The sequence below is a fragment of the Callorhinchus milii genome, unplaced genomic scaffold, assembly GCF_018977255.1.
Source record: "Callorhinchus milii isolate IMCB2004 unplaced genomic scaffold, IMCB_Cmil_1.0 Scaffold1, whole genome shotgun sequence".
In the NCBI taxonomy this organism is placed as follows: Eukaryota; Metazoa; Chordata; class Chondrichthyes; order Chimaeriformes; family Callorhinchidae; genus Callorhinchus; species Callorhinchus milii.
In genome coordinates, this window is record NW_024704742.1 from 51,336,211 (window position 1) to 51,349,255 (window position 13,045).

General features: G+C 44.2%; 1 protein-coding gene across 4 annotated transcripts in view; it reads right to left on the bottom strand.

The window, feature by feature from the left end:
* Positions 1 to 2,715: 2,715 nt before the first annotated feature.
* The window catches only part of ociad2 (OCIA domain containing 2), a 34,372-nt gene continuing 24,042 nt past the window's right edge, over positions 2,716 to 13,045 (bottom strand). For all 4 annotated transcript variants that reach the window (XM_042341828.1, XM_007892735.2, XM_007892734.1 and 1 more), the window contains 6 exons: positions 12,718 to 12,802; positions 10,738 to 10,791; positions 8,727 to 8,774; positions 5,596 to 5,725; positions 4,218 to 4,325; positions 2,716 to 2,892 (listed from right to left, as the gene is read on the bottom strand). In XM_042341828.1, coding sequence (XP_042197762.1) covers positions 2,877 to 2,892; positions 4,218 to 4,325; positions 5,596 to 5,725; positions 8,727 to 8,774; positions 10,738 to 10,768 — 333 coding nt within the window. In that variant the 5' untranslated portion in view covers positions 10,769 to 10,791; positions 12,718 to 12,802 and the 3' untranslated portion in view covers positions 2,716 to 2,876. The remainder of the gene's footprint in view (positions 2,893 to 4,217; positions 4,326 to 5,595; positions 5,726 to 8,726; positions 8,775 to 10,737; positions 10,792 to 12,717; positions 12,803 to 13,045) is intronic.

Consider the following 13,045-nt stretch of genomic DNA (forward strand, 5'->3'; position numbering starts at 1 on the left):
TCAGTGTTTCAGACTTGAGCGGGTAGGGTGGAGATCAGGGGAGGAAGAAGGGTGACCGAACGCACGGTTGAAGAGGAGAGTCTTGAGACTGGTCTTTTAAGGAGGCGAGGGAGTGAGGCGGAGGGACTGGGGGATGGAGTTCCAGAGGGTGGGGGCAGAGTTGCAGAAGGCCTGCCCGCCAATGGTTGGGCGGGTGAGGTGGGGAATGTAAAGCAGGCCAAAGCCCACTGAGCGGAGGGAGACGGCAGATTGCTAGGGGCTTAGATGGTCATTGAGATAGGGCGGACAAAGGCCATGGTGGGCTTTGAAGTTGAGGACCAGGATATTGAACTGTATCTTCTGTATGATGGGAAGCCAGTGGAGTCGGGCGAGGATGGGGGTGATGGGGTCACAGAGCATGGTGCGGGAGAGGACACAAGCTGCAGAGTTGTTGTTAATGTTGGATGATCTGCAGCCTATGGAAGGAGGAGTTGGGGAGGCAGACAAGCAGGGAGTTTGCGTAGTTGAGCCTGGATGTTATGAATGCTTGTGTGTGAGGGTCTCAGTGGCTTGTGGTGTGAGACAGTGGCGGAGCCGGGAGATGTTGCGGATGTGGGGGAAGGCAGAGTTGGACACAGCACGGATTTGGGGTAGAAAGGATAGTTGAGGGTCAAACAGGACGCCAAGGTTCCCGACTCGCTTAGTAAGGTGGAGTGTGCATCCTTGAATGATGATGCTGTCAGTGCCTGAAGTGTGGAGTTGCTGACGGGAGCCAATCAAGAGAGCTTCGGTTTTGTTGACGTACAACTGTAGAAAGTTAGCTCTCATCCAGGATGTTTGACTGACGTTCTGTCAGGACAGCAGTGGTGTCAGAGTCAAGGGTGGAGGCAGAAAGATACAGTTGGGTGACATCCCCATACATATGGAAATTCACCCCATGTCTGCGGATGATGTCACCAAGAGGGAGCATATAGATATTAAAAAGGAGGGGACCAAGGACAGAGCCCTGAGGAACGCCGCACGAGATGGCGTGCGGGCTAGTGGAGAAGCTGAAGTGGAGGCAATGTGAGAAGTAGGATCTGAACCATTCAAGGACAGAACCATGAGGTAAGGTAAGAGGAGAGGCGGTGGAGTAGGACAGGGTGGTCAACGGTATCAAAGGCAATAGAGAGGTCAAGGAGGATGAGGAGGCAAAAGGAGCCCTGGTTGAGATGGAACAAAATCGCATTTGTCACTTTGACCAGGGCCGTTTCTGTCCTATGGGCGGCATGGAAACCCAATTGGAGGGGTTCATGAAGGCAGTGGTGGGTGAGGAATGAGTGAAGCTGGGAAGCAACGACTTGTTCCCGGACCTTGGAAAGGGAGGTTGGAGATGGGGCATCAGTTTGAGAGCAGGGATGGGTCCCGGGAGGGTTATTTAAGGATAGGAGTGATGACAGCAGTTTTTAGAGGGTTGGGAATGGTGCCAGTGGACAGGGAGAGGTTTATGGTGTCTGTAAGTAGGGAGCAAGGAGGTGGAGCTGGGAGGTAAGGACAGGGTCGGGGGAACCAGGTGATCTGTTTCATGTGAGTTATGGTTGTGATGGGAGAGAAGGGGAAAACAGGTTCAAAGGTGTGGAGGGAGGGATGGGTAGTGGCCGGAGTGTGAGGGGGAGATGGGGTAGTGGTTGGAAGGGCAGAGGCAACTGGGCAGATACCTTTGATTTCGGTTTTGAGAAAATCCAGCATCTCCTCGCAGTTGGCGTACAAGTACACAAATGTCTCAAACCAACTGCTCCCAAACCCTTATTCACCTCAGTTACCTTCTGCTTTTCTAATGCGCTTCTCACTAGTTCCCTAGCTCCACAATCCATAAGCTACAACTTATCCAAAACTTTACCTCCCTCACCCCCACCAAACTCCACTAGCCCATCACCCAGTTCTCATCAAGCTCCACTGGTTCCCTGCCTCCCAGTGGATCGATGTCAAGATCCTCCCTCGCCTATAAATACGTTCACTGTTTCACATTCACAAGGAGCTCCTCGTTTCTAATTTTCTAACCCACTCTTCCGCTCATCCTTTCCATTCAGCAAACTCAGTCTTGCTGCGAGTTTCCCCATTTCCATGCCACTACTGGTGGCCAAGCCTTCAGTTCCTAATAATAATAATAATAATTATTCCTACACCTCTAACCTTTGAAATTCCCTCCCTCTACCATTCAGTCTTGCCCCTCTCTTTCTGTCTTTTGCCTTCCTCAAATTCTACCTCCATGAACGCACCTATGGCTACCTCTGCGACCTTCTAACCCTCTACCAACCTGCCAGCTCCCTCCATTCAGCGGGCCTGCTTCACATCCCTTACCCGCACCACCATTGGCGGGAGTGCCTTCAGCCACTCTGCCCCCACCCTCTGGAACTCCATCCCGCAGTCCCTCTGCCCTGCCTCCTCACTTGCCTCCTTCAAGACCCTCCTCCTAGACCATGTTGTCGGTCATGAACCTTCTCCCCCTGCCCTCCAACCTCCCCAGCCCGCAGCTCGAGTCCAAAACACTGATTGTCCAGCGCCTTGGAACATCCTCCCAACATAAAAGGCGCTATACAAATATAATTTTGTTGTTGTTGTCCTCCTTCCCCCTCTCTCTTGTTCGATGTCTAACGCTGTCATTGTAAAGCACTCCCAAGACATTACCCTCCGTGAAGGAGGTTACATCAATGCAATTTGTAGATGTAAAAACGATAATTTCAGTTGCTGGTGAAATAAAATCACATATTACACCTCAGTATTTATTTAGAAATATTCTGCATTACAAATGTCTCAGTAGATCTGTTTATAATATCTTGTCAATTAAAACTGAAAGTATCCATTTTTACTCTTCGGAATTTCTCCAGCCAGTTGCAGACATAAAGAATATTCAATCTTCAGACATCTTTAGAACTATGGAAAAGAAATGAATCATTTAGCATCATTGAAAAGTTCAGAAACCAGATCAATATTCGTTTTCTCCTTCGAGGCCTAGTACTGATTGATTTAGTGTTGATCTAAGAAGTATTGGATAGTGGTTAGATGAATATTTGTTACCAACACTGAGAATACTTAAGTAAATAACTCAGAAATTTTAATTTGTACACCGTCTCTGCTATATAAGGAGACGTAGCTCTCTTCAGATACAAACATAATGGCTTAGGGATAATATCTATACCAAGTTGAGCAAACAATTGGGGATTTTGTAAGTTTTCAAGGAAATGCAGCCTATTTGTCATCATTGACAAATTTGATGTTCTGTAAAGTTTATCTGCTTAATGGTAGACTATCGTAGCAATGTTAGGTTTAAATTGAAGCATATCTTTCTTACTTGGGCTCATTTTAAAACCATCCAGAGCAATTGAACAGACAAGAATTATTTTATCCAAAGTCCATTATTTGCCATGTCAATCAGTCGTCAACAAAATGACTGATCAACTCATTTGCACTTGATCCTCATCTCTGTTTATGGTACCAACAGAGAAGCTGGTGAAGTTGTGCCTGATCATTCTGTATCAATCAGAATTCAATACTACCGATGAAGCTATACAAATCACTCTTTCCACCTGCAAAACCCATTCCACGAGCATGTCACCACCTCGAACTGTCCATTTCTGTGCAAACCATCAAATTCAGAGCTAACCATCACAGGTGGAACTTGTTGCTCAATGACGAGGTTTGAGGAAATCTGCAACTTGCACAGTACAATCTTTCACAAACAATTTCATACCAGCAGTGTCAAATTTATGAGGTATCCGTCCTTATTAGATTTTACTCTCATTGCATAATTTTTCACCCAACACACTGCATTTAAAAATATTCTCAGTTGAACCTGAATCTGACAATTTGCCATATTTTAAAGCAAACTAAATTGTGAATGTTCATGACGATTAGGAGTTTGTGGACCCTCAAATCTTTGGCACGATCCATTTCTTACATTATTTTGCTCATAATACATTAACAATAAAATATTTAACATCTGATTTGTTGAGCTGACAACAAACAAAAAGCTCCAATGCACGTGAAGAGGAAGCTAATACAGGACTATATCTATCAATACACAGTCTACGAAAAACTGTTTGTTCATCTAATTTGATATCCAAGCATTGGACTTGGAAAGATAACCATTCCAGACATCAAAACTTGAACATGAAATTATCCATATGATGAACATTCATGATGAAGAAATCTTAGTGACAGATAGGCTGAGATGACCACAAAGAGCAAGGAGCACTCACCTGGGTTCAGCTGGAGATGGCTGGTGGGATTTATTGTAATGATGAACACCTGCAGGGTCTCCGTGTCCATGTCTACCCTTACATTCCTTACATACATGAGGGGGTTGCCTACAAAGATCATTGTGAAAGTGAAAGCTGGTGTATTTTAAAACACAAACATACTAAACGTGAATCAGTGCTCGTTTAGAACATTCTTAAGACTTTTCAACTTATGAACTTTATCCTTCCTTCAGAACCCAAAGATGGACGTACTCCAAGATCCTTTTTATTTACAAACAATATTGGCTGCTCTCTTTGACCAGAGTAAGACATCTCTGGTCAAGGATATTCAAAAGTTGGTTTAATCCACTGGAAACTCACTGAAAAGGTTGACAAATAGATTAAGGAATTTCGACTATATTAAATAATAATCTTTGGTTTGATATAGCATTTTTCACGTTGGAAGAGTGCTTCAAAGCATTTCACAGCGTTTAATGTAAAATTTAATTTATGTTGTAGGCAAATGCACCAACCAATTTAATAATAATAACAATCCTTACACTCATAAGGTCCAACAAACATATGAAGTAAATGACCAATTTTATCTGAGGGATTGTAGGTCTTTTCAAATAGTGCCATAGGATCTTTGATGTCCACATAAACAAGGAGAGGGGACATCAGTTTAATGTCTCATCTGAAGGATAGCAACTCCGACAAATCATCATTGCTGTCTCAGACTAGACCGTGTGAGTTCACAGTAGCCTTCTGACTCAGAGGTGAGATTGTTATCAATTGACAGACTGACACCTGAGCTTTTACCCACAGAACTATTATTTTGATTGGGGGAACGTAAAAAGCACTTTGCGACGTCCTCCCAACATGACAAGCTCTACATAAAAACATAATAAATGCTATAACTCATCTAGTTTGCCTTCCACCTTCATGGCGGTCACATACACAAATGTCCCAAACTACTTACTTACCAATAAAAACATAAGAAAAGTGGAAATTTCATTTTTTTTTAAAAAGGGAATAATATAATAATTCTTGCATTTGATATAGCGCCTTATCACATCTTTGAGATGTTTCAAAGCTCTTCACAGAATATACTATAAAACAGAAATAAAAAGTAAAATAGAGATTCAAAATTGGAATCTAAAGTAATAATGCTGAATATGGTAAACATTTGACATTCAACTATATCGATGAGGAAATGCAGCGTTTGGTGCTGAATGGAGTTTGTTCATTACCAGCTGCAAACAATACCATAGGCATTTTAAACAGAACACAATTCATATGAAGGTCCAATAGGCTTTGGGTTTGTTTGCTGTTGGTGTGGTATAGGAGTGTATTTTGTGTATAATACATAATATTTGAGTGTACTATGGTAAATACTCACTGGAATGGGAAGTTTCGAAATCCTTGAGGAAATCCATCTCCAAAGGGGTGAAACCCTGCACCTTGAAATTTCTTACGACAAGCTCCCACATATGAGATCTTTCCAATCGCAAAACCAAGAATTCCAGCAACTAGAGAACCATAGTGGCAACATTTGGTTGAACTGTGACATGTGGCACCAAACACATTTTTAACCAAACAATGTTGAATGTACAGAGTTTTACCTACACGATGTGTGGCTCACGCCAGCGTCTCCGCACCTGAGGCACTGGCAGCATCAGCATCCACGGCCACACACTCAACCTCACTAAGCCAGTCAGGAACCTGGGTATCTTGTTTGATCCTGAACTGTCCTTTCTCCCCCACATCCACACCATGACTGGCACTGCCTACCACCACGTCCGCAACATTGCCAGATTCCGCCACTGCCTCACCCCTCAGGCTGCCGAAACCCTCACCCACGCATTTGTCACATCAAGGCTCAATTATGGGAACTCCCTCCTCATCGGCCTTCCCAATTCTTCCCTTCACAAGCTGCAGATCATCCAAAGCCCTGCAGCTCGTGTACTCTCACCCACTAGGTTCCGTGATCCCATCACTCCCACCCTCGCCTGACTCCACTGGCTCCCCATCCCTCAGAGGATCGAGTTCAAGATCCTCGTCCTCATCCTTAAGGCCATCCATGGCCTTGCCCCCTCCTACCTCTCTGACCTGCTGACTCCCTCCCTCCTTTCATCGGGCTCCGGGCTGCTCCATGTCTCCCGCGCGACCCGCCCTACCATCGGTAGCCGGGCTTTCAGCCTCTCTGCCCCCACACTCTGGAACTCCATCCCACGGTTCCTTCGCCTCGCTTCCTCCCTTGCCTCCTTCAAGGTCGGTCTCAAGACCCTTCTCTTCGACCGTGCCTTTTGGTCTCCCTCCCACCTCTCTGCCTTCCCTCACCCCTACACCACCCCTCCGTCATGCTCGGACCCCGACACCTGACTGTTCAGCGCTTTGGAACGTCCTCCCGACGTGAAAGGCGCTGTATAAATGTCATTTTGTTGTTGTTGTAGTAATCTGCATATCAGACAAGTGGAAGTAGCACAACAACAATAAAGTAAATTTGTAAAGCGCCTTTCACATTGGGAGGACATCTACAAGGCGCTGGACAGTTAAGGATTTGCACTCAAGCAGGGTGTTGGGATTAGGAGGGTTGGAAGGCAGGGAAGGTAGAGATGGGAGGGTGACCAAAGGCGCGGTCAAAGAGGAGGGTTTTGAGACTGCCCCTGAAAGAGGCACGTGGGGGGGCAAAGTGAAAAGACTGTGGGATGGAGTTCCAAGAGGTGGGGGTGGGCTGAAAGGCTGAAGTCCTGATTGCCGATGTTCGTCAGGCAGGTCGGTGGACATGGTCAGAGCCCACTGAGCAGAGGGAGCGGACAGTTCGGTATGGAGTGAGCGAGGCAGGGAGGAGCAAGGCCATGGAGGGTTTTGAAGGCGAGGACAAAGATTTTGAATTCTTTCCTGAGAGATGGGAAGCCCGTGGTGCCGGGCAAGGGTGGGGGGTGATGGGGTCATGGAACCTGGTGCGGGCACAAATTACAACAATGACTGCTTTCCCTGTTTAATGCTTTAGTTATATTGCAGGATTTGGAATGGACAGCACTGAAATATTCCCCCACACTATTATTTGCAGTGGAATCTGGTCAGTTTGGGGCGGGGTGGGAGGGGAGACAGAAACTAGGTTATCCACTCATGTGCTTCAACACATGCATTGAGCTCTCACCAGCCTCCAGCTGCCAGTGAAATGTTTCATATCAGAAAAGGACTGATGGGACATTAGAAACATTGGAGATTTAAAGGTCTCTTTAAGGTTAATTTTAAAGTTCAGAGAGTTGGTTTGCAACCTGGGTTGGTTATAAATTATAACACAACCGGAAGGGAACTTTGAGATGGTGTCATACGCATTTCATAATGCCAAACACCAGAGCTCAGAGATCTTCTGGTCTTAGCCTTAAGATCAAAGTTTTAAATGTAACCTTGCAGAATTCTGGAACATTCTTAACTTCAGGCTTACTTTTTAAACAAAAAATAATTCTTGCATTTGACATAGCGCAGTATTACATCAAAATATCTCAAAGTGCTTCAACAACAAAATTACTTTTGTATAGTATAGCGCCTTCCACGTCGGGAGGACGTCCCAAGGTGCTGGACAATCAGTGTTTTGGACCCAAGTTGGGGGTTGAAGTCGGGGAGGGTGGAGGGTAGGGGGTGAAGGAGGGTGATCAAAGGTACAGTCGAAGAAGAGAGAGGTGGCAGGTTGGTAAGGGGTTAGGAGGTCACAGAGGTAGCGGGGAGCAAGGCCATGGAGGGCTTTGAAGGTGAGGACCAAGATCTTGAACTGTATCCTCTGTGTGATGGGAAGTCAGTGGAGTCGGGTGAGGATGGGGGTGATAGGGTCGCGGAGCCTGGTGCAGGAGAGGACAAGTGCTGCAGAGTTCTAGGTGATCTGCAGTCTATGAAGGGAAGAGTTGGGGAGGCCGAAAAGCAAGGATTATTTATTATTAATTACTGTTAAGTATGGTGATTGTGTATTTGCAGGCGATCTAAACACAGCAATGTCCCACTCACAGCAATAAAGTGACTGGCTGATCTTATCTGGATCCTATTGTTGGCTAAGACATCGGAAGAAACTCCCTTTTCCATTACATCGGCCTATCCTGAACTCTAACATATCAGAGTTGATTTAAACATATTTAAGACACTTTGCGCAAATCTCTGTAACTCCCTACCTCAATCCCCCCCCACTTGCCCCCTCTCTGCCAAGCTTCAAATCACCTTTGACTGTGCTTTTAGTCACCTCCCGTGCTTTTTGGCTCGGGGTCAAACTACACCGCTGTTAGTTAAGCAGTCTGTGATGTTAACCGCGTGAAGAGCGCTATATAATGCAAGTTGTTGTTTCCACAAGTCTTTCAAGAAATTAAAGCTATGACCATGAAAAACTTTCTTGCATTCTTGCATTGCTAAAAGGAAGAAACTGCTTTAAAGTGATAGAAAATGTGCAGCATGCCTGGTGTGCCTGGTATTGTTTACTGTACAATATTATTGCAAATGATACATTTTAATCTAAACATAAAAAGATCATTGACTTACGTGCAACTTTCGGAATAGATCCAAACCGTTTTGAGGGGGAAAGAATTCCTATAAAGGAAATACAAGAAATTATTCCAATTTAATATAGCAAGCTAATTGTCTACAGCGATCTCTTTAGATCTTAACAACAACAACAAATTGCCTTTATATAAAGCCTTTCATGTTGGGAGGATGTGCCAAGGCGCTGGACAGTGGTGAACGCCCACACAAGCTGGGAGTTGGGCCCAAGGAGGTGATGGAGGAAAGGATGACTGAAGGCAGTCAAAGAGGAAGGTCTTGAGACAGACCTTGAAGAAGGGAAGAGGGTGAGGTGGAGGGAGTTCCAGGGAGTGGGGGCAGAAAGGCTCAAAATCTGAATGCCGATGGTGGGGTAGGCACGGCGGGGATGTAAAATAGGCTAGTGCCGAACATAGGGAGCGAGCGGGTTGTTAACATTTTAAAAGATGGCAGAGGGGGTGTGGGGCCAAACCATGGAGGGATTTAAAAGGACGTGGATCCTGAACTCAATCTTCTGGGGAATGGGGAGCCAGTACAGGTTAGCGAGGGTGGGGGTGACAGGCTCTCACAGCCTGGTGCGGGAGAGGACACAAGCTGCAGAATTCTGGATGGTCTGCAGCTTGTGGAGGGAAGAGTTGGGAAGGCCGATGGACTAAATTAGCCTTAAATTTGTTAAGCGTGTGCTCTGCTCTTTGAAGTCATACTTGAGACTTGCAGACAAGTCGGTTTTCCTAATTTTTACCAAATCTTAAATCAATATATAATCAGGAGAATACTGGTGTTTCAATATTATTAAATTGTTGTAGAATTCATTCCAAAATATTACTGAATTCATTCAATTATACAATATAAGGTAGAAACCAATGAAAATGTAAATGTAAAGGGCTACTTTATAACACCCATTTCCCCAATATTCTGCTTCCTTGGGGAAATGACACACATTTAAAGTACACTTGAGATGTGCTTTGTCTGCACGTGTGCCACAACATAGACTTACTTACAATAATAATAATAATCCTTGCATTTGGTATAACGCCTTATCATGTCTTCTAGCTGTCTCAAAGAGCTTCACGGAATACTTATGTGTTGTTCCAAACTGGCTCTGTACAATACTCTATTCCCTGTCCAATCCACGATACAAGAAAAATGTTCCACTTAAATTAGATAACTAAGATTAGATAATTATTGCCACATGAGGGCAGCATTTACATTCCTACCAATTTGCTTTTCAGCCATGAGCAGGAATTTGCAATATCATATTGGATTTTAGGATTGACCTCTTTTTTGGGGACAGGGTGGAGACAGTGAGATTATGGCTCGAGTTTTGAGGCTTGTTTTCCTAATGATTAAAATGAATAAAATAATCAATGCATTACAATCCATTTAAATACCAGAGTTTTGCCCTAGAAGTTCACAAGATAATAATAATTGTATTATCACATTATTGAAATGTCTCAAAGCACTTCACTAGATTTACATTAAAGTGTATTGACTGTATATTTTTAAGTGAAAACAGTTGCCAATTCGTGCAGAGCAACAAAGTCTGGTAGATTGAAAGCTCAATTTTATCTGGGGGATAGAGACCCTCTTTTAATATTGCGACCAGAACTTTGCACATTCCTCCAAATTTGGTCCAACCAAGCTTTTAGATAATTATAACTTTATTTCACTACTTTTGCACTTTATTCCTTTGGACATAGAGTCAAGGATTCAATTTGCATTCTATGTTGTGGTCCACTTGTGATGCTATTTATGTCTTCCTGCCTCTGCCTCACTTCCTCTCTGTCATCACACAGCATTTACAGGCTAGCTACATACCAGTAAATCCTCACTATTACGAGATTTCATTTATTATTCACCACATGCCCTAGTTTGGTATCATCTACGGATTTTAAACCTTCGTTCTTGTCATTACACACACTTTGAAAACTGTAACAGTTATGTGCTTCCTCCAATGGATCGTTATTTCTAGAATCGTTATATTATATTAATTGCTACCGAATCATTATGTTACCTTTGTATAGGAGTCCTTGAGTGAGTAGCATGCTTCCAAGAGACAATGGCACAGCTGCAAAAATATCAAAAGTAAGTTTCTTTTTATTAAGTCTTCACAGGAAATTTCATTGAATTGAATCTTCTTCTCCCCACCCATATTATAGTGGTAATATGGGTGGGGAAATGGTCCTCACGCTGCTGAAACCCTGGTCCACGCCTTTATCCCCTCAAGGCTGGACTATGGGAACTCTCTCCTCGCCGGCCTTCCCGGCACCCCCCTCCACAAGCTGCAGGTCATTCAGAACTCTGCAGCTCGTGTACTGTCCCGCACCAGACACCGCGACCACATCACTCCCACCCTCGCTCGCCTCCACTGGCTCCCCATCCCCCAGAGGATTGATTTCAAGATCCTCATCCTCACCTACAAGGCCATTCACGACCTTGCTCCCTCCTACCTCTCCAACCTACTATCCCCCTACCTACCCGCCCGTACCCTCCGTTTCTCCGGCTCCGGTCTGCTCCACATCCCCCGCCCCAACCGCCCTACCATCGGTGGCCGGGCCTTCAGCCTCTCAGCCCCGAGGCTCTGGAACTCCATCCCACCAGTGCCTTCGCCGCCTCCTCCCTCTCCTCCTTCAAGGCCGGTCTCAAGACCTTTCTCTTTGACCGAGCCTTCAGCTCCCCTCTCGCCTCTCTACCCCCTCCTCGCTCCCTCCCTTCCCTCCCCTCACCCTGACCATTTCCCCAATGCTCGGGTCCTGACCCAACTGTGCAGCGCCTTGGGACGTCCTCCCGACGTGAAAGACGTCTTGTTGTTGTTGTTGTATTAAAGTAAAACATTTTAACTACTAGGTTCATATTTTTTAATTGCTTTCTTTGTTTCCCAGTTTGATAATAATAATCCTTGCATTTGATACAACGCCTTATCATATCGTTGAGACGTCTCAAAGCACTTCACAGAATATATTGTAAAGTGGATTCACTCTGTATTTTGTGGCAAAAGTTTAACACGACAGCCAATTGCGCAGTTATTTAGGAACATATCAGGTTATTAGACGATAGCAGTTTTTCATCTTTCAGTCCCATTTCTCTGCCTTTGTACCTCATCCCTTAATACCTTTACTTCCCAAATATCTATGGATCTCCCCTTTTAAACATTTTGATTGATTCAGCATTTGATGTGATGGGGAGGGAGGAGACAGTGGAATGGTATTGTCAAAAGTGTTGTGTGTGAGGAGGAGGGGAGACATTATTATATTAGAAGTCCCTGAATACTGCAAATCTTTAAATGTTTTAACATTTTGGCCGAATTGACAACTAACTCAGGTGGACACCTCAATACAAGGGCAAAATAGGCCCATCATGTTCCCTTAAAACAACTTGCATTTATAATACTGTTCACGCAGGGTCGTGTCTCGGGAGCGCTTAAAAACGTGGTTTTCACTGTTCTCCTTATCTCTATTTGAAAGTAGGAAGTGTCTGTAGCAAAATAGTGGCATAATTTGTAGTCATTACCAATATTGCTACATCTACTGACAATTGGACAATTCCAAGGTGTGATTTGATGATCAAGAGACACCTGTCAGGAACAGATCATCAAATCACACAACCCTGTCTGAGTGTACTCCCACTTTTGAGTCTGATCTGATTGTGTCAGATAAGAATGAGATTGTAACTTAACTATTGAATATCATTAAACTGCTTATTCCACAATCTAATATTGACATCAAAACTCTTGGAGACGGTGATTGGGGGGGGGGGGTTAGTTGTTGGTAAGGACACTGGAAGAACTTCCTTCTCTTTTCGAAAAATGTCATGGGATATTCAAAGTCCAAGTCTTGTTACATTTCTCTCTGTTATCACACAGCAATTACAGGCTAACGACATACCAGTAAATTGGCTATTCACCAGAACACTGTAGCTTAGATTTACAGTGAATAAGGTGAGGTGCTGTATATGAATGTAACCACAATAAGTCCAGAGGCTAAGCAATACTCACCCCTGTACCAAAAGCTCTCTCTCTTGCATTCTATTATGATCTTCTTTATTTCGTCACTGTGAGCATGGTGGCCACCACACCAACCCTGTGTGAGAGGAAATGAGCTGCTAGTGGTTTTGTCAGTAACTACAAACATTGTTAGTCACAGTATTATTACACAAATACCTATTGGGAGACAATAAAGTATCTAATGGAAAAAAGAACATGAGGTCAATGGGTCCTTAAAACCACAGCACTTCATTACCAGAAATATATACAGCTATTGGCTTTGAAGAAATGCAGTGTAGACTCATGAGAATAATAATAATATGGAGTCCTGTAGCTCAGT